Below are 27,682 nucleotides of genomic sequence, written 5' to 3'. Positions count from 1 at the left end.
CAGCCGTTCATACGATGGTGGGGATGGGAGAAGGGTGAAGTTCTGGCGGAGTCTGGCAAGCGCCTCACTCAAGATGGCGGATGAACTGCGTCTCTCTCAAGATGGCGTGGCAGGCGTGCGCGGGTGACATCATCCCGCGTCGGTGTGAGCTGGTGGAGGGACGGCCCATGTTCGTGGGGGGGGAGAGGTTGCCATGGTAGCGCTTACCTTGTTCGAGGTTGGTGGGTTTTTCTACTGAACTCTATAGGCCGCCTCTTCTATGGGCTCTTTGCTGGGGGGGGGGGGGGGGGTGACTAGGCCTCGCCTAGCATGACTGGGACGCCCCGCCCCCCGCCGCTCCCTAACCCCGCCCCCAGGGCGGAGACCCCAGCCAATGGGGAGGCGAGAGAGGGGCGGCGCGGGGAGGGCTCAGGCAGGGTGGCTGTCGAGCGGCGGGGCTGCGCGCCTCTCTTCGTCTTTCGCCGCTGAGCTCGCTGTGTCCGGGGACGCGCCGCCGCCGCCATGGCCGAGGACCCCAGCTCCCTGCCCTGGTCCATCAACAGGGATGACTATGAGCTGCAGGAGGTGATCGGTGAGTGGGGCGCGCGGGGAGCCCCCCGGCCTGTCAGCCGGCCACGGCCTGGGCTGCCCGCTCTCTGCGGCCGGGCGGAGGGTGGCTGCGCCGGAGACCGGACCCGGCTCCATGCGGGTAGGGCGCGGGGTGTGTTGGCGTCTGAGCCAGCCCGGGTGGGGGGGGGGGTCTGCGCGAGCTCTGGAGCCTGACTCCGGGGGGGCAGGAGCCGTCGCGGGCGGGTCTGCCCTAGCCCTGGGGACGGGCTGGGCAGGGGACGTGTGTGTCTGCCCTCGCCCTGGAGAGAGGGGCTGGCTCTGTTCCTACTCCGGGGGTGTAGCGGCCGCGGGGGGTGTGTCTCGCTGAGCGCTGGAGTCTGTCTGGGCGGGGGTGGATTCCGGGGCTGGGGCTGGGGGGGGATCTTGGGGCCTCGGGCGGTGCTTGCGGCTGAGGGTCTTTGTTACAGCTCAGGAAATGGGAGGGCAAAAGGGGACTCTGGTCTGTCTTCTTCGGTGGAGGTGTCTCGGGGCCTGGGGTGTGTGTGTCTGCCGATGCGCTGAGAGCTGCATTTCTGCTCCTGGGGCTGGGCCAGTTTGAGCTGGGGGGGCGGGTCTGGCAGCGCTTTCGGCTATCTGTGTTTCTACACCAGGGGTGCAGGGATTTCAGCAGTGGGGGTGTGTCTCGGCTTTAACTGAAAAGGGAAGGGTTGTACTTACTCCAGTGTCTGTTCATGGATTTCCAAATTAATTGGTACGTGCGTTTCTGGGAGTGTCTTCTAGGGGACTCTCTCTTTCTTTTTTTCCGGAGAGGTGCACATTATATCTTAGGGTCTAATGTTTTTTTTCCCCCTTCTGTTGGGGGTCTGTGTGTTTCTCTAGCTTAACCTTTGGGGAAGGAGTTGTCTATATTTTTCTGATTTTTGGGGGGGCTGTCTCTGTTTTGGGATTGGAAGTAACTGCTGTGGGCAGTTGCCTGCCCACTTTGGGATTTGGAAGAGGGGTACTCATGTCATGCCGCATGGTGAGTGGTCTGTCTTGGCTGCTGGAAAGGATGAGGATGTAAGGTGTTCGTTGTGGCGTTTTGGGTGTAGGTAAATAATGAAGGGCAGTTCCTCCTCCTCAGAGTCTGGAATATAAGGTTTCTTTTATAGAACAGCTGCTCCAAGCTGTATTCAGTCAGAAAGGAGAGTCCATCCATATGGTGATAATTAATTTCAAGGCACTGTATATTGGTCTGTTTAAGGGAGGAGGAATTTGCTGGGCGTGTCTTTATATTTGAAATCTCTCTCATTCATTCTCACTTCAGCTTGAGGCAGCAGCCCTTGCTCTTTATGAATGACTGAATCTCTCTTGACTTAAACCTTGTTGTTGCGGTAGATCTCTTTGCACCAGTTCACTCAGTCTTTCTTTTTTTAGTCACTTTATCAGTATGGTGGTGTGAAGGCTATATTGCTGCACACTGAGTATCTAGCACATTACTTATTGAGTGGCACAGGTGACTGTAAGGTCAGTGCCTCATGTTCCATTTCACCAGAGAGGCAGAGAATGGAGGCGTAGGAGGGGTTGTTGGTCAAGGTCTTAGAACAGTTAAACTAAAAATTTAATGTTTGAGGAACTTTTATCTTTTAAAGATTATAAATGAAGATGTTTCTGTCCTGCCTAGGCTTTGCATCTCTGTAACAGAGCTGCTTTATTTTGCTAGGGTGGGAGAACTTGGGGAAATCATGGTTACAGAGATTAAATTCTTGGCATTGTTTTAAAAGTAGGAATGATCTAAAGCTATGGCTGGTATGGAATCCTTCTTGAAGTACTGAAAATCCCCATTGCTTCATCAGATCAGGTTCTATTCCCTCCCTTAGCCTATTGGGAGCAGCTGTACTATAGAAGGGGGAGAGTCTGGTGCCTGCAGCAGGGGCTGGGGAAACTAAATTGTGAGAATAAACACTTCTTAAACCTTTTCCAGGAAAACACATCCTGGGGAGGCTGGTGTCCAAAAACTGGGCTTGTCCTGTGAAGAAGCAAAAGCTAGAAAAAGCTGCCACTAGGCTCCAGTCTCTCTAAAGCTGGAGAGCAATTGCAGCTGTCTCTAGGAAGTGCTATGCTTGTGGGAGTCTACTAAGAGGTGCCCGCCCCACCCTGCAACAAGACCAAATCCTTGTGACTGGATTTTTCCCCCTATAAAGTTCTTCTCTTATTTACCTTTATTAGATGTTAGTCTGTGCTGGGGGGAAAAGAAAATTCACATAGGGCTGAGGGAGACATTTAAACTCCCAACAGCTGCTTTCAAGGGAGCTGCTGACAGACACTCCTCACATAGTCTAACGATCACTAGGGGGACATAGATACGTTGTAGTCCGCTTGTAACATATTGAGCTTGGGGAATAAACTTTTTCATTCCTTTTTCTTCTCCTCTCCCCCCTCCCCCCACCCCTCAAAAAATCTGTATGCTGAATTTCTGGTTGCCAACTGCTACCTGAAAGACTGCATCAGGATTCTGGACTATATTGCCTACTTTTGTGGAACATATGCTGAAATGTGTTTATAAATATTTTTATTGCCCCCCCTTTATCTTATTCCTTCTAAATGTTGGAATGTCCTCCAATGTCTAGGATGTAGATGTGATTTAAGTCTCACAGCACATTCCTAATTTGAGGGACAAAATGGTCCACGGTTGGCTAAGCATCTGGACTTTTTCCCCTCCTGCTTCCACATACCCTCTAACTCTCATCAGGGGCTTGCTGGGTTCTCATTACTCCAGATTTATAGGCTTACAATTTGTGGTCATGGTCAAAGAGGGAATCTAGTATGGAAAGTGCTAACCCTTGCAGCTATACTTTCAAGGTACTTAACTAGATCTGTGATGGATGACTAAGGTTAAGATTTTGTCGTGATTATTTTTAGTAGACGTAACAGACAGGTTGTCGGCAAGAAACAAAAATTCACGGAAGTCTGTGACTTTTACTAAAAATAATTGGGGGGAGGACGACTGAAGCCCAAGCAGGGGGGAAGACAGCACCTGCTGCTGCGGTGGCTGACTGCTGCAGGGTCCATGCCACAGCTCGGAGCTCTGTGGTCTCCCGCTGGCTGACAGCTCTGGCCCTGCCTCACTGGGGCTGAAGCAAAAATGTTAGAGATCTCTGAAAGTCACGGAATCTGTGACCTCCGTGACATAACTTTATCCTCAGGGATGACAAAAGTTCATTAGGTTTTCAGCCTAGCACTCTGTATGTTACATACTCAGCTATTTTTGATACCCAAGTAAAGGAAATCAGTTTTTCACTCTCTTCTCTGATCCCTTATTTCCTCATACTAATTCTCTGCCTGTAAATATCCATGCAGAAATCCAGTGGGCAATGTGGCCTCTTAGTGCAGCAGTTAAGAGAGAACACATTCTTCCAGATTCAAGAAAGAAGTTCCCTTATAAATCACCTTACAGTTTCTGTCTAGGTTTAAAAACCTGTTAGTCAGCAGTGGATCTGATTCATTCAATTTTAAAGGTATAGATTATTGCCTATATTTGTTATACTGTGTTAGCTTTAGTGACTAACAGCTGAGTATTCTCAAATACAGATTCCTTTTTTCAGTATAATGTTGCAAATTGTCTTGTTCAGGATCAAAACTTGACTTAATTTTAAACAAACGAAAATTTACTGCACACTGAAATTATAATAGTTATAGGGTGTGCCTGTTGTGAGTAGGCATCTTTCCTGTGTGACCATCAACTACTGTGGAATCTGGCTTCATTTTAAAAAAAAGTAGTCTCTCTTATGGTTGTAATGATGACCCTCCAGATGTCGACTGCATGGAAATCAATGCAAAGCTGTTTTCTAAAGTCTGAAGGAAGATAGCCCCATTGCTGCTGCTGCTCAGAGCTTCCCCAATCTGCCATAGAGTGAAGACCAAATAGAATTCTGTGGGTTCTCAAAGTTGCTATTGGGGGAAACCTCTGGGCAACAATGAAACTAAGTAGACTCAGCTCACTCATATTGGTTCTGCTGCATCTTCAGAAAGCTGTGAGCAGTATGGGGAGTAGACACTATGGTCCTGGGGGAATTCTGTGCCACTGTGTGCATGCATAATAAATGAGCTACACGTTTAATTTTTTGTTCAGAAAAAGCGTTTGCTTGAAAGCTGCTGCAGTACTGCCTTTTGCCCACTAGAGGGTGCTGTGGTGATAGAACAGAGCAGCAGCTCCTGGCCAGCTAGGGAAGAGAGAGTGTCTGCTTTCTTCACAGCACCTGTTGGGCCAGGTCAGGAGACAGACAGCGTGGGGCTGTTGAGGGTCAGACAGGGCTCATAAGGGCTAGTGGGGGAGGACAGACTGGGGCAGGGGCTGAATGGGAGTGGAGGTGTGGGGCTGTGGGGGGAGGGAGATGCGGAACCACATGGTGATGGGGGAGCGGGTGCAGGGCCATTTAGGGACAGGGGAGGCGCAGGGCCACATGGGAATGGGAAAGGGGGTGCAGAGCTACAGGGCCAAAGGGGGATGGTTGAGTGGGGGCACAGAGACACATGGGGGAGGGGGTGCAGGGCCACATAGGGATGGGGGGTTGCTGAGTGGGGGTGGAGGGGCACGTGGCTGGGGTACAAGGGGACACATGGGGACAGGAACAGATGTGACTGACTGAATGGGAGAGGCTAAGGGTCAGCCAGGGTCTGCATGGGAGAATCTCCCGAACAATCCCTTCCCACACCCATACCCAACAACCCTCCAACTTCACACCCAGGCTTCTTCCCAGCAATTACTTCCCACTCTCTTAGCTCCTCCGTTACCCCTGACTCCCCAAAGCCTTTGCACTGCTTCTGAGGCGTGCAGTAAGTATGGTTCTGTATTGTAGTTTAAATGAACTATTACTCAAAATTCTGCATTAATATGCCTAGTAAGGAATCTATTTGTCAAAAAGCATTTCCTGAATCTTTTTTGTTGTCTGTATTGTGACAGACATACTTACTGACAGGTATTTTGAAATAAATGACCAAAAATAATTGAAACTGGTGTGATTATATTGTTGTTTTTGACAAATTTGCAAAATTTTGCAGAACTTTAAAAGAGTGTACAGACTTTTAAATTTTTTAGCACAGAATTCCCCCAAGAGTAACGTTGGAGCAAACTGTTAACTGAGGAGGAGGAGAATGTAAAACCAGAGCCAGGGTTGGGGGTAAATTAGCAGAGAACTCCCTCTTCTCTCCCTTCCACCCCTGAAGACTCCTGCCTTCACAGCAGCCAGGAGGCTCTGGGTTGAGAGGGGGAGGAACAAAGAGTGAATATGCATGTTCCTTCCAGAAATGAAGTCTAAAATAAAGTTAATACATACTAAGGTTTTTCTCCTTCCCAGCAGCTGGGTATGTGGGTAGCTGTTTTACATGGGCATTGCCCCTGAACAGTAGAGCTTGTAGCTTAATCTTGTGGCATTTAGGTGTGTAGTAAATTTTCAAGTCCTGTGGATCGGGGGGAATGTGGTTAGGTGGGAGAGATTGATTACTATTCTGTTGCACCCCCAAGAGCATCTCAAACAGTCTAGTTCTCTGAATGTTATCAAAATATCTATAGGGACCGATCCAACAAATTAAAAATGCATAGTACAGAAGGAGTACTCATAAGTAGTACTTATGTACTCATAAGTATCTACATGCTGTAATAGCAGTTAGAACACTTTTATGTAACGGGAGAAGGAGATGGAATGGGAAAAATTTATCCAGTAATAAGCTGTATAGAATCTGTTTGGGGACTAGAATTGATGGTTCACCTATGAGTCTTGTATGGTGACTGTAGGCAAGTTGTAACTACAGTCAGTTGCATAAGCCTAAATAATTTAAACAACCAGGTTTTTTTTGTTACTTTCATTTTCAATGTACAGCATTAGTAATAAAATCCAGTTCAGTTTTCACTCTTACTTGCGCTATTTGTTTCTGGCATTTCTCCATTTGTTTTAATTGGCTAACCTAAGTCAATTTCCATTGCAAGTTCTCAGTGTTCAGATTCAAAACACTGCAGGGAAATATCTCTCCAACAAACAACTCAGTAGAAAGTTTGATCTGTTCTTTTAAAATGGAAACCTTTCTGTTGGTCTTAGGTTGTATTGAAGCTCTTACAAAACCAACTTAAGAGGAACATAAAGTGTATTCGAAGTGCTGAGCCTATCTAAGCATCCTAGCACATAGCCTTCATCACCATAACTAATGCCCCCCACTATGAAATCCAAACGCAAGTGCTTGGACTGTAAACCCACTTAAGCAGTCCGGTGTCCCTGCCTTATCCAAATCATCCACTCATCTGATCAGTGGGGATTTCTAGGTACTTAGAACCTTGTTACCATCGCCTAGTAAAAGCCAACCATTTGTCCCTGAATCTTTCCTCCTACCTGATCATCTTGGAATGAAGGAAAAGGGGTGTCTACAAATGCAGTCCAGCTTCTATTGCCAGCCCCTGCTACCTCCAGTTGGCATAGGAGGAGGATAAAAGGGAGGAAGGAGGCTGAGGGTATTTAAAAATAATAAAATCAAGCAGCAGTAGTACCTCTCTTCTGAAGAGGAGGGCTGAAAGAGAACCTCATAGAATCAGCTTGGCTGCCTTTCCAGCTGACTTGAGGAGAGGGCAAAGGACTCTGCTTCTGCTTCCTTCACCTATTTTGCGGTGAGACACACACAGGGAAGCTGTAAATAGAAGCAGACCACTGTGGTTTGTTCCTGGATGGCAGTTAGTTCCAGTGGAGCTAGTTTTTTGGAAAGATTAATATTTCACACTTTAGTTTGTCAGTAAGCCATTTTATAAGTATAGTAACACACTCTGGGGTAGGCATTTCTCGGCTAGTAGCCAAATATCTTGGGTGTCCTTGGCTTCTCTGCATACCTGAGGGGTGCATTTATTGGCTGACAAATGCACACTCTGGGATGTTACTGCTTATGTAACTGACTGCATCTCGGAGAGAGAATCGATTCTCCCCAGAATGTTCAGCTTTTAAAGTTCATAGTGACTATTTTATTCCAGAGGCTGGAGCTGTTGATGAGAACAGGAGCTGGTCCATTAAGGCTCTAGATGTTGACTTGAGTTCTTCTGAAATTTTAAATATATGAGCCTTTAAAGCTGCAAACAACTACAGCTAGGTATTTTAATTACAAATGAGTTCTGAAACTGTAATCTGTTAAAACTTGATCTTTTGTGAAGTGTTTTCCCTGGTCAAACTATTTCACTTGCAGTTTGGCCACTAGGGTGACCAACGCTAAATGTAGTTTATTAGACTTTTTACCTGCAAGCTTAGAAGACACAAAGTTGTGAGCAAGTGAGTATAGAAAATAACCATGGAATAATTGCCAGTAGAAAAGACTGCTGTCTTAGGCAAATGGGAATTGCTGTACTAGGTCATCCTAGTGATCTGCCCAGTCCATTTTCCTGACTCCTGTCATAGCTGAGCAACTGAGGCTCAGAGACGAAGATTCCAACTTTCAAAGTTGCTGTAGCTCCCTTTGACTTTAGTTGGAACCGTCCATGCTCAGCATTTCAGAAAATCAAGCCTTATGTGGCTTGCCCAAGGTCACACAGGAAATGTGTGACAGAGTCAGGCCTAAAACCCAGATTCCTGACTACTGATCCAGTGCCTTAACCACAGGACAGCCATTCTGTTGAATTGTACTTGAAGAAGACTGTCGGTGCCTGAAAGGACTACTTAGAAGGTGACATTTAGTCATAACTATGTTAGTGAAGAGAACATGTCTTTAAAAATGTAATCTGAGTGAATGAAGTTGGATATTATGTCAGTAAGTGGTATGAGTATACTTGAATGGAAAATGTCAGCTTGGAAGGATGAAATTTGTATCCATAAATGTCAGTAAACATAGATTTCACCATACACCTACAAACGGCTGGAAAAAATATTTCCATTGAGAATTGAAATTTACAGATGGGCAAAGAAAGAAAAATGCTGGTTGGGACCTTATTAGAGTCAAAATCCATCGTTCGACTTTTGAATTAAGCTTGTTAGAAAAGGATGAGTAAATGAATAGCAAAAATCAGTAAGACTCGTTGATTTAAACATATTTACTTTGTATATTTTGACATGTAAAGGGGACAGTTTATTTTAACAGTTTATAAAACTTTAACATTTTGGATCTGTGTCCTGTCATTAAACAATTGTCTGACTCCCAGTAATTTCTTGCTACTGTAAACATTTAAACAAATCTTTAAAAAAAAAAAAAGCTTTAAAATATACATTGATGTTATGAGTTGAAATTTATATAATCAAATTCTGCCAATTCTGTGGATATGTACATCTAAAGTGGCAGATATAAGCCTTATTATTTTGAGAAATGCTGTGTGTTCCATAGTACTTAAACACCAGGGGGCAGAGCTAAGGCTTCATATGCCACCATAAAGGTATACTGCCTGAGATCTAGACAATTGAAACAGTTTTTGTCCTATACCTGCCCTGAAATGCTCTGTCAGCTTCTGTGGTTTTAAAATGACAGTTTTTGCTATCTTTTACACATCTTTCTCTTCCCCGTTGCTATATGCCAGACCCACATGATCTGTATATGTCCACCTGCGGCTGGCCTATGCCAGCTGGCTTGGGTTAACAGGCTGTTGAACTGCAGTGTAGCTGTCTAGGGACAGGTTCCAGCTCTGGGACCCTCCCACATCACAGGGTCCTAGAGTCCAGGCTCCAGCCTAAGCCTGAACATCTACACCATAGTTAAACAGCCCCTTAGCCCGAGTCAGCTGGCATGGGCCAGCTGTGGGGGTCTAATGGCAGTGTAGACGTACCCTCTGAGTAAGCTGATTAGATTCAAAGGGTTGTCAAGTGCACCAAGTGAACAAATTAGAAAATGGAAATCTTTCATTTCTCGGTCACAGTAGTCTTATCAGGTTTTACATCTAACATAGAATACTTCTAAAAGTAACTTTAAGACAGTTATGACTTTGTCACTTCCTGACTTTTGAGTGTTTAACGTGGCTTTTATTGTAATCTCCTAGGGAGATTAAAAGAAATTCTGTGATATGGAACTGTTTGGCTACACAACATGACAACATCAAATGCTGCATCCCACACACCTTACAAGGTTTTCTTAGAGGGAGCTCTTCTACTCTGCACTCTGGGAAGTCTGCAGGAGACAGCTCTCTCCAGCAAGCCTTAAAAGCTGCACAGATCATTTCTTTCAAGATGCACAGTGAATGAGGTAAGAGCTCTGGATTCACTCTGTGCATTTACTTTTTTGCTACACTGTTAAGTTAGTCCCAGTCTCCTGCTCAGTGTAGCTGACGTTCACTACAAACACTGCTTAAAGGAAGTCATACCAATTGTATTGTGTATGCATGAAGTGCAACTTTCAAAGGCTCATAACTCGGTCAAATTAAAATGAGTTTTCACTGGAATACATAAAGGCTCTTCTCATCAAGGGCCAAACTTCAGCTTTCTACCCCAGCCATCTTCACTCTCCTCCTACTCAAAGTACTAAACTGGTTTTACTGAAACTTCCCAAAAGAAACTCCTGTTTGATCAGAGAGCAAGCCTGTGTCAGCCCAATAAGTGAAAGCTTCAGAAAGTTATGAGCAAATGAAGGAGGTGAGATTGATGACAAAATGAAATACAAACTAGCAGTATCTCCTGCTATGATAAACCCAAGCTGCTTATTGCTTATAGTTCTGCTGTCCTCAGTCATAAATAACTTCAGTCAAACAAGTTTTTTTATTCCTTCTAGTGCCTCATTATCAATATATCTATGTAGGAGGGAAATCACTTCACTTTTTCATCCATCCACAGAATTGTTAACTAGATTCAGATTGCAGGATCAAATTCTGTTCTGTTATCCCCAACTGAGCATATGGGGTTGCACAACATAACTGAGTCCAGAACTTGGCATGCCTGTGGTATCTCCTTCTAGAGGTGATGTGTGAGAGGAAAGAATTTTAATTGCCTCTCAAAGCAAAGGGTGAGTTCCTAAGTTTGGCCGGTGGGGGGAGGGGGCGGGTCGTCTTAACCGCATATATGTCACTGGGAAATGGCTGGAACACAAATGGAAAGACATTTCTGGATCCTGGGGGTATTCTGCAACAGTTTTAGATAATTGAAAACCCTGCATATTTTTTTTAGTTTAAACACAAAAATGAAAAAATGCAAGTGGTATAGTAGTGTTGTGTTCTTCATATTCAATCCACTTTGTGCTCTTGCCATGCTGTCAGTTTTTTCAATACGCCGTACATTCTTGTACTGAAGATGCTGGACAGTTGGGTAGAAGCTCTTTTGAAGAAATCTGGAAGTTTTGACAGTAGGGAATTCTGGTTTCTGGGAGCTGAGAACCAATTTAGGATTGTGGAGTGGTAAGCACATCAGATGGGTGTTGCTACTAAAATCATCAGCAGTGAAATAGGTATGTTGATATTGTCATCTCTAGGTTTCATCGTTAACCTCATTGAGATGATTGGTGCAATTCAGATATCAGAGTTATTATTTCAGGATGTTTGCAGACTCATGCAGACAGGACAGCATTGGTTAAATCCAAGATTAAGGTTTTCTTCACAACAATGAGGGCTAGAAACAATTCTTTAGCTTAAAAAAGAGCCTAGATTCGTGAAAGCAATTCTGTAACAGCCAATTCAACCTCTATGGAATCATGGACTCCATGGGGCACTGAGCTTTCTGATGCTGTTCATAGTTGCTTTTCAGAACTGAAGTAAAGGGAATAGATACAATAGAACCACAGAGTTACGAACACCTGGGGAATGGAAGATGTTCATAACTCTGAACGAAACATCAAGGTTGTTTTTTCAAAAGTTTACAGCTCAATGTTGACTTAATACAGCTTTGAAACTTTACTATGCAGAACAAAAATGCTGCTTTCCCTTCATTTTTTTTTTTTTTTGGTAGTAGTTTACAGTTAACACAGTACTGTGCTGTATCTGGGTTTTTTTGGTCTGATTGTGTACTTCCGGTTCCAAATGAGGTGTGTGGTTGACTGGTCAGTTCATAACTCTGGTGTTTGTAACTCTGAGGTTCTGCTGTGTTTGGAAAGACCTAAGTTAAATTAAGAGGGCTGATGAGCGAATACATGGTACATCTTTTCTAAAGTGCATGTGAGAGTTACATGTGTACATTGCGTTAGTCCAATGGTCACCAACCTGTCGATCGTGATCGACTGGTCGATCCTGGGGATTCTCCTAGTCGATTGTGATCTCTGGCTGCGGTGGCACAACGGGGCTGCTGCCGTGGCCCCACACCACTCTTGGAAGTGGCCAGAAGGCCCCCGGGGAAGGGGTCTCCATGCAGTGCTCTTGCCTGCAAGCACTGCCCCTGCAGCTCCCATTGACTGGGAACGGGGAACTGTGGCCAATGGGAGTTTTAGGGGCGGTGCCTGCAGAGAGGGGCAGTGCACAGAGTCATGTGCCCCCACCCCTCCAGGGGCACGTTGGCCCCTTCGGGAAGTGGTGTGGGGCCACGGCAGGCAGGGAACCTGCTTTACCTTGATTGGAGGCACAGAGAGGCGAAGTGCCATCTGGCGGGAGGCTGCACCCCAACCCTGAGCCCCCTCCCGGAGCCTGTACCCCAAGCCCCTTCCTGAACCCTGAGCCCCTGTCCCATCCCTGAGCCCCCTCATAGAGCCAGCACCCTGTACCCCCTTCTGCATCTCAACACCCTCCCAGAGCTTGCACCCCTCACCCTCTCCTATACCCCAAACTCCTGCCCCAGGCTCAGCCCAGAGCCCGCACCCCCTCCCAAACCCCTGCCCCAGCCCAGTGAAAGTGAGTAAGGGTGGTGGTAATGGGGGGGAATGGAGTGGGCGGGGCCTTGGGGAAGGGGTAGAATAGATCCTGTGTTGCTCTTAAATTCAAAAAGTGATCTTGGGTTTGTAAAGGTTGCAGACCACTGTGTTTAGTCAGATTTCTCTGTGTGTTGTATGTCCCCGATGGATGAACTCCTATTCATCCTCTTATTGCTTGTTCAGATACTTCTGATAGACGTGTAAAGGTAAACTGCTGTAGGAGGGAGTAAATATGCCCTCTACTGCCTCTTTATGATGTATAGAGATGCTGTTGGTTCTTCAACTTTTCTTCTGCTGGTTGTTCTACATTAGTGATGCTGGTCCTGGCAACCTCTTTGCTGGAGGGGTTGGTTGATATTTGGAGCATCTGGATGGTGATATTGCAGCTCTTTTTCTTTAAACCCAACTGAATATCCTCTCCTCTTGTTTGGGGGATGGGAGAGCTGCAAACTGACATTTCAGCACTGACCTGTTTTATCTTTCAGATTCTCCAAACATTTCCAAATAGCTCTATTAAAAAGATGGCAATTGGAACTTGATTTAAAATTGAGTAGTAGAGGATGCAAACTCTTGTCTAGTAAATACCTTGACATTAACCTCCCACAAACAGCATTTCAGCACAAGAATTCTCATTAGATTGGTTTCAGAGTAATAGCTGTGTTAGTCTGTATTCACAAAAAGAAAAGGAGGACTTGTGGCACCTTAGAGACTAACCAATTTATTTGAGCATAAGCTTTCATGAGCTACAGCTCACTTCATCGGATGCATGTAGCTGTAGCTCACGAAAGCTTAAGCTCAAATAAATTGGTTAGTCTCTAAGGTGCCACAAGTACTCCTTTTCTCATTAGATTGACATTTCTCCATGTCATGGACCCAAACCTTGATTTTAACAGCTGTGAGGGCATGATGGACAAGTATCCTTAACATAAAATTATTCCTTCTGCATATAGGATCCAGGATCCAGAGTAACTCTTCTTACTCATGCTTAGGGATTACTGTTTCTAGCAATTCAACTAATCTTGAACCCGCTAATAGAGACAGAAAAGATCTTATTACATCCAGCCTATGCCTTGCAATGACAAGATAGCAGCCTCCAGTAGGACAGGGGTTCTCAAGCTTTTTCTCTCTAAGGTCCCTTTCAACATGCTATAAAAACTCCAGGGCCCGGGGGCAGCAGACTCGGGGCAGGGGCCTTGGGCAGAGGTGTAGTTTGACTTCTGTTTGGGGGTGGGGGTGGAGGAGGGTGCAGCGGGGCTCAAGCCAGCTCTGCGTGGCAGGGTCTGTGGAGGGAGCGCCACCTCCACCCCCTGACTTCTCAGCAGGCCACCCAGCCTGTCTGGGTTGGGGTGGGGGTTTGGGAGGGCATGCAGCCAAAAATTATAACTCAAAGGTGGGGGGGCTTAGCTCAAAAATTTGAAAAGAGCTTAGGGTGCAGGGGGTGGGGTAGCTAGGGGCTGTGTGCTGGTAGGACTCCCTTGCGGTCCATGTTCCTGGAGGGATCTGCCAGCCACGGAGCCGGGTCTCCCCACCCGGGCGGCTATTACCTGCTGCCTCTGCAGGAACAAAGGGGGCTTGGAGCTGAGGAGCAGCTTCAACCTGGGGCACCAGCAGGAGAGGCGGGAACGCTGTGGCTGCCTGCTCCACGGCACCAGCTAGAGCATCAGCTTCCCTGCACGGGCTGGTAACGGCAAAAACAGCAGCCGGCACGTTTTCCCACAAATAGCAGTTACCTGTACTGAGCCTGCTCAGTTCGGGTGAGCACGCTCAGTACAACCTAGATAGGAAATTCTTCTGCCAGCAAGCTGTTTGTGCCACTACACGGGCTCTGGCCTCCTGCCTCCGACCTGTCCTAGGGGCAGGGGAGAGGTGCGGAGCTGTGCTGCTCCTGGGATTGCCATGCTCTTGCGCTGCAGTTTGGGTGTGGCAGTGCTCTCCATGTTCCCAACTCTGCATGTGGGCTCAGGGCTTCTACCCCATAGGGATCACCAGGGCTGGGGGATTCAGTCCGGCGCCTCCTGGCTTCAGCCCCGTGGGGGGTGCTGGCAGTGATCTGGTCTTCAACCCTGCGGGGAGTGCCGTAGCCTCCTTGAAAGGGCTCGCAGACTCCCAGGGGGCTGCGGACCCCTGGTTGAGAACCTCTGCAATAGTGGACATATCAGATGGTTAAGCAGCTATATGTAAAAATGTATTTACCTAAAATAACCACTGCTTTTACTGTCAAACATCTGCACTGTATACTGACAGCTAGTTTTGTTTGGTGGAACTCCAGCCAAATAAAATACCCCTTATAGTTGACATATACTGTTCCAGACGAAATTCAGAGATAAAGGTTGAGAGGGGAGGAGTGAGAATATTTGCTTGGCTAATGTATCAGGGCTGTGTTTTTAAGCTGTGGTAATAGGAACACAATAAGCATGACATTTATGTTCATAGAAGATTCAGGTTGGAAGAGACCTCAGGAGGTCATCCAGTCTAATCCCCTGCATAATATGTTGCAGCAGATACCATCAAGACAGCTGAAGTGAACGTATTGCTGGGTTCGGAAATAAGATGTCTCGGCCTGCCTTCACCTTCCATCCTGCAGACTTAATGCTGCATAACTTTTGTGTCCTTTAAATTAGCCAAGGAGGCTGGCAAGTAATGAAATAGATATAGTTGGTTCAAACCGCATATCTAATGTGGATATGTTACTATCATCTTAAGTAAATGTGGCAGATTGCAAAGGAGTTGTGTACCTGGCCCTCAGTGCTTACCATGGTTGCCAGTGTGGGGAATACCTTTCCCAGAGACAATTCTCCAGATAACCCTGGCATCTTGGGGGTACTGGACAGTCTTGTGCACCCTGTGATGAATCCTGAGTTATTCTAAGCACCTCTGAAGGTTTGCTTATCCAAAACCATGGGGGCCCCGAGTTCACCATCCCCTACAAAATCCTGTACCTGCTTGATATAGTGTGTTTCAGTCAGTCTCTCTTGGAATGGAGAAGGGTCTGAGGCTTCTTCCTTATTTTATTATTTTTATTACCACAGTTCCTAGGAGCCCCAGTGTGCTAAGCTGGACAAACAGACTGTGTCTGCCCTAAAGAACTTGCAATTTAAGGGTATGTCTACCTGCCAAAAACGGTATTCTTATTTGGGTTAGCTAACTCAGGTTAAAATAGCAACCCTAAGATGCCCTCCGAGTTTTTACCCAAACTGCAGCCGTAAGTTAAGTTGCAGTGTCTTCACTGCTTTTAACCTGAGTTAAGAACACATTTTTTTGGCAGCATACACATTCCCTTTCTATATGACAAGAGACAACAGATGGATGCGGACAGATGGGGGATTACAAGGAAACAACTCCAACATTGGTCAGCATCATATTCCTTCCACAAACATGTTTAGATGGAGCACCTCCCCACTTTTCTCCTCATTGTAGTACTGGGGGAGATACAGTCGTTGGCTGAAACTTCCACGGCTGGCCAGCAGAATGCGGACGGATGGGGAGGTGTCCGCTCTACTCTGCACAACACTCTCTAAGTGGCAGGAAACCAACTTAAAAAAATCAGTCTGCTCAGCTTCCTGTGATATTAGCTGGGACTTTATATATATATATAGATTTAAATAATATGGGTGCGGTGGTCAGGTATGGTTAACTGCTGAGAGAGTGGCTTCCTGGAAAACTAGTTGGAAAGCCAAGTGCCTCAATGGCAATGTATCTGCTAACTCGTCTAAATTGATTTATGAGAATGGCTACCACCTATTCCACTTTAATTATCTTCTAGTATAGGGCAGCTCCTGCAGCTCCGTAGTGTCGGTGGCAGATTACCCACAGCCCCCTTTGCCCCCAAACCATCTGATTCCACTAGGGAAAGGTTGAGAACCACTGCTGTCGACCCAGCCCACTTGGATGTTGAGAATGGATGGAAGAGAAGGAATGGGGGAACAGATCACATTTCCTGGAGCAATGCTCAAGCGATATTAAGAGGTGTGGGCAAAGGAGTAAAGTGTGTATGTAGGGGTGGTCAGCAATGGGGAATAAGATTCCTCTTGCTCACTGTAAAACCCTGACATGTCTGGTGAAGTGAATTGACCACTCCAGCTTCCCACTAATTCATCAATAAACAGTCCCCTCTAATTATAGCGCACAGTACAACGGGCGGGGGGAAGTGTACCAAAACTGAGCTATAGCAGCCTATTGGTGGCTGATGCCTTTGAGGACAAGATGACCTCTTGCCAAATGACTGTTAAAATGTTGTCTGCTCACTTACATAAATTGCAGAGCTGGGCAGTAATTCTAATTGTCTGTAAAATACTGCTTGAGCCTGTATTGATGTGGGGGTGTTGGAGAGAAAGGACGGTTAAATGAGTGTTAACAACAGCCAACTATTTTTAGCTGTCCTCTTGGTACTTTCCTCTGTGTGTGCTGAACATCAGGAATCTTGAATTAAAACATTGTCTTGGACAGAAACACCCATGCTCTGAACTCAGTGCTTGTTTTTTGAATGGCACTGTAAACAGCAAAAGCTCTCATCAAAATTCTGGATTATTCATTGCCAGCAACTTTATATGCAGTTAGCCCATCTGTTATAGTTGTTTGTGAATTCTGCATAGCTTGGTTCTGTGTATTTCTTTTCTGAACACACTGGATTGATGCTGAGACAGTAGTTGTCTGCTGGTGTGACCAAATGCACACCTTCATTCACACTATACAGACTATTATATTTTGTACAAAGACCTTACAAGACGTAATTATCATTTGAAAACTAGGTTTCAGAGTAACAGCCGTGTTAGTCTGTATTCGCAAAAAGAAAAGGAGGACTTGTGGCACCTTAGAGACTAACCAATTTATTTGAGCATGAGCTTTCGTGAGCTACAGCTCACTTCATCGGATGCATACTGTGGAAATTGCAGAAGACATTATATACACAGAGACTATGAAACAATACCTCCTCCCACCCCACTCTCCTGCTGGTAATAGCTTATCTAAAGTGATCATCAAGTTGGGCCATTTCCAGCACAAATCCAGGTTTTCTCACCCTTCGACCCCCCCCCCCCAACTCACTCTCCTGCTGGCAATAGCTCATCCAAACTGACCGCTCTCCCCACAATGTGCATGACAATCAAGGTGGGCCACTTCCAGCATAAATCCAAGTTTAACCAGAACGTCGGGGGGTGGGGGGGGGTTAGGAAAAAACAAGGGGAAATAGGCTACCTTGCATAATGACTTAGCCACTCCCAGTCCCAGTGAGAGAACCTGTATTTGTGCTGGAAATGGCCCACCTTGATTTTCATGCAGGTTGTAAGGAGAGTGGTCACTTTGGATAGGCTATTACCAGCAGGAGAGTGAGTTTGTGTGTGTGGTTTTTGGAGGGGGGTGAGGGGGTGAGAGAACCTGGATTTCTGCAGGAAATGGCCCACCTTGATTATCATACACATTGTGAAGAGAGTGCTCACTTTGGATGGGCTATTACTAGCAAGAGAGTGAGTTTGTCTGTGGGGGGGCGGAGGGTGAGAGAACCTGGATTTGTGCTGGAAATGGCCCAACTTGATGATCACTTTAGATAAGCTATTACCAGCAGGAGAGTGGGGTGGGAGGAGGTATTGTTTCATGGTCTCTGTGTATATAATGTCTTCTGCAGTTTCCACAGTATGCATCCGATGAAGTGAGCTGTAGCTCACGAAAGCTCATGTTCAAATAAATTGGTTAGTCTCTAAGGTGCCACAAGTCCTCCTTTTCTTTTTATTTGAAAACTAATAACTCACTGGTCAATAATATGATGAAATGTGTCGCAACATTATATGTGAAGTTATTAACATATGATTAAATTGACTGAAATGTGTTTACCAGACAAGTAAGCTGCCAGCCCTCAGAAGGGGGTAAGTCTCAGAAGGGGGTAAATGTATTTCTCAAAGATAAAGGACAGGCTGATGCTTCCAGCAGAGGCCATCAAAGTTGATCGTGGCCATTCTTTGGCAACAAAGGGGGCAGGAACAAATCAATCTGTATTGTAAGAAACAGCAACCTGGAACCTCTTTTTAACCAGGAGACTCCATGTCTCCATCTTCACAGTAGGAAGGAAGTTTTTCCGGGGGGTAACCCTCAGGAACATGCATTTCAAAGGGTGATTGGACTATTAAAAGTGAGGGGCAAAAACACACACACACACACACCTGCCCCCCCCCTCCCCCCAGCCTTAAGAAGTTGGGAGGCGTTCTGAACTGAGAATTTGGTCAGTCCTTTTGCTGAGAACATGTATTAAGGATTTTACTTTGAGCCAAGTCTAGCTTGTTAAGTTTTAGCTACTGTGTTTTTCTTTTTCTGTTGTAATAATTTCTGACTTTAATACCTTGTGCTTGTATGCACTTAAAATCTGTCTTAGTAGTTAAATAAACTAGTTTTATTTTTTAATGAAAATGAATCCATTGTTGTGTTTAAACTTAGCTGTTTGGTAACCTCCATTTAAAGTGGCAAACTGTTGCATATTGACCCCTTACAGGGGCAACAGACCTCTAATAATTGTCCAGGAGAGGGCTGGACAGTGCAGAATACATGTTTTTGGGGAAAATATGGGACTGGGGGTGTCTTAGGGTCACTCTGTAGGTAATAACCAAGGCTGTTGGAAGCCAGAGTATGCTTGGTGTGTCTCTGACAGGCTGCTGGAGTCAGAGTTGCTGGACCAGGGCTGTAGCTGTACAGATACTCAAGATGTGACCTGCAGGCTGAGAGTTACAACAGCAGAGCATTGTAAGACACCCACAGTTGCAGGGCAGGTGGTGGCACAGCCCCTCACTGATCTGGATTGCACCCTGGAATGTGATAGTTGGCCACTACAATGGGTGAGGGATAAAGCAAATGAGAAATTATTCAAGCTTTGGAAATATGAGATTAAAAATTTGTAATTGAATCCTGACACTTTAAGTATTTTCTCTTAGGAACAGTGACTGAAACAGATAAAATGGCCCTACAATTTACAGAGAATTATAAACAGTCCTGGTATATTCAGGGACTGAATTTACCAGACACTACACTACAAAGTTACATGGACATAAATTGTCTTATGTTGAGCTATATGTGCATGCATCTACAGTCTGTTGTCTCCGGCAGATGAAAGTTCCTTGTTACAGCAATGCAGTAAAACCACATACCTAAATAGTGTAAAACTCTGGTTGACTTACTGAGATGACAGTGAGAGTGTAGACCTTGGATGAGCTGTGGTGACCCTAACAGTCCTCCAACAGCTGTCCCACAATGCCCCATTTCCTGCAACATTGACTGCACTGGTCACAATTTTAAACTCCAGTGCCCAGTGATGGAGACCAGAAGCTGCCAGCCCAATTAAAGTTCCCCATATGTTTTTTCTGAAATGCCTTTTCCTGGTTGTCCACCTTGGCAAGCACACCTAGCAGCTCACCTTTGCTGTGTGCAACTGCCCAACCGACCATGCTGGCTCCATGTACGCAGACAGGTACTAGACAAGCTCCTGGCTGGAGCGCACAGGAAGTATTGGATCTCTTGGGCCAGTGAGGAGGAGAGACTGCAAGCACAGCTACAGACCAGCTGTAGATCTCCACCTTTTTACAAGCAGATTGCACAGGGGATGCAGAGATCAGCAGCAGTGCTGAGTGAAAGTGACACAACTTCATCAGGGATACCACAAGGCCAGGAAACACAACAATAGATTCGGTGCTGTGCTACCACCGTGTCGCTTCTACAAGAGCTGCATACCATACTTGGCGGAGACCCTATCAGCACTCCACAGACCACTGCGGATACCTCAGAGGAGACAAACTCCTGCTGTGAACAGCTTGGGAGGGGAGAAATGGAGGGGTGTGCACACTGGGGGACTCAAGTCAAGCTGCAAGCCAGGGCTTGTTTGAGACTCTGCCACAGTCTAGCCAGTCCTGCCAGCTGAGCATGGATGAGCCTGATGAAGGGGAAGAGAATGTGGGTAAGTGTGTGCCTATTTTTTCCTTACGATCTTAACATTTAAAGAGGGCTTCTAGGCCATCCCCAAGTTAATAAGACACATTTCATCGTTTTACTCATATGAGAAATTGTAGAGATGCAACAAATGGAGTTGGTATTTGCTTCTCATTCCCCTTGTAGAGTTAGGCATGCAGGGCATGCGGAGTGGTTTATGCACATATGGATATCCCATTTGTGCTCTTGAGATCTCCGCGGTCCTCTCCTGAAGATTTCTAGGGTGGATGCTTTATTTTTCTCTGCTGTAGGATATTTTCTCACGCCACTCTGATGGCTTTGGCAGGCTCATTGCAGTCAGCAATATACAGGCCTGGGTGGCTTTGACACCAGTAGCACCTGTTCTGTGCCTTTGTGATCTTCATGTATGAGATGTCAGCTAAAATCACCACTAGCTGTGGAAAATAGTGTCATTGCCATATGCTCAGACCCATGGGAAGAGTGGCTGAAAATTTTATAGCTCCATGGAACAAAAAATCCACCCTCCCCCATACTTGTGGTGGGCTGTATTCACCACAGCTGGGCCTGAAGAGCGGTGTTGTGCCAGGTGCTTCAAAGTCAAAATGTCAATAAGCATCTCTTAATAAAAGTGTTTATGGAATGAGGGAAGAATTTTGAAACTTATCTTTCCTTTGCCATTGCGACTGTCAATCCAATAAAAAAAAAGAGTACTTGTGGCACCTTAGAGACTAACCAGTTTATTTGAGCATAAGCTTTCGTGGGCTACAGCTCACTTCATTGGATGCATACTGTGGAAAGTACAGAAGATCTTTTTATACACACAAAGCATGAAAAAATGGGTGTTTACCATTACAAAAGGTTTTCTCTCCCCCCCCACCCCACTCTCCTGCTGGTAATAGCTTATCTAAAGTGATCACTCTCCTTACAATGTGTATGATGATCAAGTTGGGCCATTTCCAGCACAATGCTGGGCCAATGCTGGAATGTTGGGCCATTTCCAGCACAATGCTGGAAATGGCCCAACTTGATTATCATACACATTGTAAGGAGAGTGATCACTTTAGATAAGCTGTTACCAGCAGGAGAGTGGGATGGGGGGAGAGAAAACCTTTTGTAGTGGTAAACACCCATTTTTTCATGCTGTGTGTGTATAAAAAGATCTTCTGTACTTTCCACAGTATGCATCAGATGAAGTGAGCTGTAGCCCACGAAAGCTTATGTTCAGATAAATTGGTTAGTCTCTAAGGTGCCACAAGTACTCCTTTTCTTTTTGCGAATACAGACTAACACGGCGGTTACTCTGAAACCTGTCAATCCAATGGTACATCTGTTTTTATCAGAAGCTCCTCGTGTGGTGGCCTGAAGGGGTACCCCTTGCACACATGCAGGAAGCATGACTTTTTGGTGAGGAAGAGATGTTCTGTGAGAGCCTGCAGGCCTATGCTGCCCTGGATTGTCGTCAAAAGGCTTGCAGTGTGAATATGGCTAACAGCATGGAGAAAAACAGAGGACAGGAAAAAGGCCCAGGAGTCCAAGCAGGACAAGGAGTGGGAAATACACCAGGACATAATGGGTCTTCTCAAGTAGCAAACTCAAATGCTGCAGGACCTACAAGTCTAGAAATCCCAGCCTTTCCATCTTTTGTTTTCCTTGGAGAACTCCATAGTCATTGCTCCCTACACCCCTCTCCCCAACATACTACGTGTCCTCACAGGGTGTATCACTAGAAACGGAGGACAAGCTGGAGGGAATGCAGGCAGGATGGACTTTGCCTTCCGTATGGACTTGGACCAAACCTAGACACTTACAAAAGGGGTGAGATCAGGCTGGAGGGGATTGTGTTCAGGAGTGGTTTTTCTATAGATCTATAACTCTTTTGTGCTCTTTAAGAATAAAGTGTATGTGTTTAGGAAATTCCTTGCTAACACTGTTTTTCCTTGTTCTACTGCCACGCTGTCCCTGATTGGGTTAACTAGAAACTAGAGCTCCCACAACGAGGTCGTCTGGGCCGGGGGGAGAGAGAACATGTGTCTAAGCACCTGGTGGGTGTGGGAGCACACTGGTTCCAGGGTCTAGATGGCTGGATTGTGGGTCTCGCTGCTAAAAATGAGTGTCAGATGTGGGGTATGCTTCTGGGGAGTGTGCCTGAGTGACCCAGAGCTAGGAACAGAGATCAGTCACTACCCAGACCCAGGAAGCTTAGCAGCACATGGAATTTAATGGTAGGATCTCATCATAATAAGATTGATTGATTCCCACTGAGAGAGCTGGAGTGGACCTATGGAAAGGGATTGGACTATTAGCCTGTTTGTGATTTGTAACAGGCAGCCACGGAAATTCCCTTGCCCCAAATAATTTGGTTTCCTGGTTCTAAATGTTCAATAACTTCCCAGCCAGGCAATGTCACCTCTCCTCAGCCTCCCTTCCTCCATATCTGTAGTTTGCAGTTTCATTTGCTGAATATATTGTGATACATAAATCTTGATCCACTGCTTTAAGATTCTTGTCTTTCCCCTCTCCCATCTCTTCCCCATCCCCAAGGAATTTCACAAATAAATCACATAGCTGCAACTCCTTAAGCACCCTACCACTCCATGCAAGAAAACCACAGCTCCATATATACTAATCTGAGAGAATCCTGGTTGATGTAGGTATAGCATCAATGGACTACATTTGTTTACTGAAACGGACATATTTTTTTTATAATTTTATATTTCCACCCCCATTTAGTTATGTTAAAAATGTGTATAACTCTCCCTATGGGGTTTTTCACATGTTGAGTGAGAAAAAGAGCACGGAAAAATCAAAGTTCTATGTTTGGCAAATCAAATTCTTTTAGTTCAGAACAAATATTGCAGAATGCATAGCGGTTGCCAAAGCAAATGATAGTGTAAATTCATAGCTTCAGGAAAACAACCAGTCATATTCATTAATGTGTACGGCAAGCACTACACAGTTCTTAACAACCAAAGCTCCAGGCCCAGAGAAACTCTGGCTGACCATTCAAGTGCTCTTAAAGCCTCCCTCCACCACATAGCTCTGTGCTGGGGTCTTGCAATAGCACTTGTCTGGCTGTTCAAAGTCATGGTTGCAGCTTTTCCCCATTTGCCTCACAGATTACCATTGGGACATTTTTCTCACTGAGATCCAGTTTAGTGAGTGAACACCACTAGCGTCTCTTCAGTCTATCAAAGGCACATTTGACAGTCATTCTGCACCTGCTGAGCGTGTAGTTGAATCTTTCCTTGGTGCTGTTGTGTCCAGTGTATGGCTTTGTGAGCCAGGGGAGCTAAAGGTAGGCTGCCCCTCCACAAATTGCTATTTGCATTTCAGTGTTACCAATGGTAATATGCTGGTCGAGGAAAGAACATCCCTGCTGCTGAAAATGGGTGTCAGTCATGGGGTCTGCTCCTGGGGAGTGTGCCTGAGTGACCCAGAGCTAGCAACAGTGATCAGGCCAGGGGTCGGCAACCTTTCAGAAGTGGTGTGCTGAGTCTTCATTTATTCACTCTAATTTAAGGTTTCGCATGCCAGTAATACATTCTAACGTTTTTAGAAGGTCTCTTTCTATAAGTCTTCAATATATAACTAAACTATTGTTTTATGTAAAGTAAATAAGGTTTTTAAAAAGAAAAGGAGTACTTCTGGCACCTTAGAGACTAACCAATTTATTTGAGCATAAGCTTTTGTGGGCTACAGCTCACTTCATCGGATGCTCAATAAATTGGTTGGTCTCTAAGGTGCCACAAGTACTCCTTTTCTTTTTGCGAATACAGATTAACACAGCTGTTACTCTGAAAGGTTTTTAAAATGTTTAAGAAGCTTCATTTAAAATTAAATTAAAATGCAGAGCCCCCTGGACTGGTGGCCAGGACCCGGGCAGTGTGAGTGCCACTGAAAATCAGCTTGCATGCGTGCCATAGGTTGCCTACCCCTGCACTATGCAAAACTAGGCAGGTTAGTAGCACATGGGATTCAGCGGTAATATCTTCACAATAGACTACTGCCCATTGAAAGGGCTGGAGTGGACCAGTTGAGACCATACATAAAGGGATTGGAGTATTAGCCAGTCTGAGATTTGTGACAGACAGCCACGGAAATTCCCTCCCCCCCCCCCCCAAACTTGGTTTCCTGGTTCTAAATGTTCAGTAACTTCCCAGCCAGGCAAGGTCACCTCTCCTGAGCCTCCCTTCCTCCATATCTGTAGCTTTCAGTATCATTTGCTAAATATATTGCATTGCATTAACCTTGATCCACAGCTTTAAGACTCTTGTCTTTCCCTCTCTCGTCCTTCCCCCACCCCCAAGGAATTTCACAAGTAAATCACAGAGCTGCAATTCCTGAAGTGGCTTTGTTGCTATGTTTTCACTACTCTCTAGAGGAGCCTGGAAACCTGTCTTTGTTCAGCCTCTAAAGTAAGGTATGCTGCTGCCATTACCAAAGAGCTGCTCCACTCGTGGCACATCCTGTTGCAGCTTGGCTTAAGCCTTGCTTGATATGCTTTTGATATTTCGTTGTTCCACTATAATTAACTGCTATAGTGGGAGCTGAAAAGAGGAGAAGCAAGGAATATTGGGGTGGGGGTAGCGGAAGAGCAGGTGGTGACTGAGCAGTGAGAGCAGCAGGGAATTATACTCAGTCCTCAACTTGGAGGATTCCCTTCCTGCCTGGCCTCAGAAAGTGATTTGGATTTTCACTGTCTAATTCCAATAAGACCTCTATAGAGATCAGGTCCCTATTGGACTAGGCACTGAACAGACGAACACACTGAGAGATGGTCCCTACCCTGAAGAGCTTACTATCCAGTCAGACATTGGCTGGGAGAATAGTTGCATACATGGTTTAGCCTTTGGCTAGTCTGTATCCAGAGTTTTTTGGTAAAATGGCTTAAAGAGGAAATGCAAATCACAATAGCTTTTTTTTTGCTTCTTTATTACATTGGACTGTGACCCGTGGTGACAGGGGCAGCCCTCACTGGAAATGCCAGGGTCAGGGCAGGCTGCAAAAGGGAGAGCAGATACTCCCAAGACTGGTGGGTAACACTGAAGTTAAACTCCCCAACCAGTCACAAACTGTGCTTCTGATTCCCCATGCTGGTTATCAAGTAGTAAAAAAGAAATCACAGCCCCTTTTATTGCATTCCAGTCTTTGGCTCCCAGTCAGCACCTAGGTCCAGTACAGTGGGAAGTTTATTTTAAAAACTCTGTTCACATATACAAAATGTTCTTCTGACCCTAAAGGGTCAGCCACATAGTGGCTGGGTCATTACACAAATTGAATCTATTTCCCCTTGTTAAGTATCCTCACATCTTCTTGTCAATCGTCTGAAATGGGCCATCTTGATGATCACTACAAATGTTCATTTTTCTCCTGATAATAGCTCATCATAATTAATTAGCCTCTTAGAGTTGGTTTGGCAACTTTCACCTTTTCATGTTCTCTGTACGTGTATATATATCTTCTTACTATATGTTCCATTGTATACATCTGATGAAGTGGGCTGTAGCCCACAAAAGCTTATGCTCAAATAAATGTTAGTCTCTAAGGTGCCACAAGTCCTCCCGTTCTTTTTGCTGATACAGACTAACACGGCTGCTACTCTGAAACCTATTACCCCGTCAGTATAGGTTTGGATCTTACCAAAATACCACGCTGCAAGCCAATCCTTGACTGTCTAAAAGTAAAGGTTTATTATAAAGAAAAAAGAACAAGGAGAGAGATGTTTTGTTCAACATCTTTATCAATGATCTGGATGATGGGATTAATTGCACTCTCAACAAATTCGCAGATGACACTAAACTCGGGGAGAGGTAGATACGCTTGGAGGGTAGGGATAGGGTCCAGAGTGACCTAGACATTGGAGGATTGGGCCAAAAGAAACCTAATGGGGTTCAACAAGGACAAGTGCAGGGTCCTGTACTTAGGAAGGAAGAATCCCATGCCCCGCTACGGGCTGGGGACCGACTGGCTAAGCAGCAGTTCTGCAGAAAAGGACCTGGGGATTACAATGGACGAGAAGCTGGATATGAGTCAGCAGTGTGCCCTTGTTGCCAAGAAGGCCAACGGCATATTGGGCTGTATTAGTAGGCGCATTGCCAGCAGATCGAGGGAAGTGATTATTCCCCTCTATTCGGCACCGGTGAGGCCACACCTGGAGTCATGAGTCCAGTTTTGGTCCCCCCCGCTACAGAAAGCATGTGGACAAATTGGAGAGAGTCCAGCACAGGGCAATGAAAATGATTAGGGGGCTGCGGCACATGACTTACGAGGAGAGGCTGAGGGAACTGGGTTATTTAGTTTGCAGAAGAGAAGAGTGAGGGGGGATTTGATAGCAGCCTTCAACTACCTGAAGAGGGGTTCCAAAGAAGATGGAGCTCAGCTGTTTTCAGTGGTAGCAGATGACAGAACAAGAAGCAATGGTCTCAAGTTGCAGTGGGGGAGGTCTAGGTTGGATATTAGGAAACACTATTTCACAAGGAGGGTGGTGAAGCACTGGAATGGGTTACCTAGGGAGGTGGTGGAATCTCCATCCTTAAAGGTTTTTCAGGCCTGGCTTGACAAAAGTCTTGGCTGGGATAATTTAGTTGGTGTTGGTCCTGCTTTGAGCAGGGGATTGGATTAGATGAAGTCCTGAGGTCTCTTACCATTTAACATAGAATATCAGGGTTGGAAAACAGTCACATATGTACAAAGACTTCAAAGTCCATATATCCGGTTTCTAGCGGTATTGGTGAGTTTGCTGAGTTGAAAGTCCCTCTGGAACACATCCACAGCTTGGATGGGTCATTCAGTCCTTTGTTCAGAGCTTTTGTTTGTAGGAAAGTTCCTGTAGAGTTAAGAAGCAGGATTGAAGACAAAATGGAGAAGATGCAGCTGGCTTTTTATAGTCTTCTGCCGTGCGGCCTGAGCTTCCTTTGTTTTAAACAGAAGTTGCCCAGCACATGGCTGGAAAGCCTTAAAGTTCTGTCCATAGGCATGTCCCTGCATGCTTTGCTGAGTCATAAGATATATCTGCCTTCTCTCAGTGGGTCAGTTGTATAGGCAATCGTCATTAACAAGCCATCAAGCAGGTTAGGCAGTGTTGATGCCAAACTGTCTGGGGGTGTCACCTAGAAGCATAGCACAAGTTTGAAATACAGACAGACATATCTATAACTCGTAATACAAAAGTGATTTAAACACATAAATTAGATTATCATATCTAGCAAATTATAACATTTTTGCAGATACCTTACATGGCCTATCTGGTATAACGCATTGCAATTTTACAGTATTAATATTCATAATATCCTCAAGTGTCCCCCAGATTCCGTACAGCATCACATGGGCGTTGACTCTTTTGCTGGAGAATTTGGCTTATAGTTGTGATATGGTCTGAAACATCTGCAATTCTGCCAGCCCCAGTGAAGAGTGTAGAGAGGGCTGTGCAGTAGTCATGGGATGTACAGCACAATGTTGG

General features: G+C 45.5%; 1 protein-coding gene across 2 annotated transcripts in view; it reads left to right on the top strand.

Annotated features, from left to right (window-relative positions):
• Window positions 1-383: 383 nt before the first annotated feature.
• Window positions 384-27,682, top strand: part of OXSR1 (oxidative stress responsive kinase 1) — a 121,832-nt gene continuing 94,533 nt past the window's right edge. The window contains exons 1-2 of one of the 2 annotated variants that reach the window (XM_074946359.1): window positions 435-571; window positions 9,518-9,720. Coding sequence is in view for 1 of the 2 variants with exons in the window: in XM_074946358.1 (XP_074802459.1) it covers window positions 502-571 (70 nt within the window). In the remaining variant the exon portion in view is untranslated. Of the gene's footprint in view, window positions 572-9,517; window positions 9,721-27,682 lie in introns of both variants that reach the window. The other variant, XM_074946358.1, reaches the window with a different exon arrangement.

Source organism: Natator depressus, chromosome 2 (genome assembly GCF_965152275.1).
Source record: "Natator depressus isolate rNatDep1 chromosome 2, rNatDep2.hap1, whole genome shotgun sequence".
NCBI classification, from domain to species: Eukaryota; Metazoa; Chordata; order Testudines; family Cheloniidae; genus Natator; species Natator depressus.
This window is presented reverse-complemented; position numbering and strand designations above follow the sequence as displayed.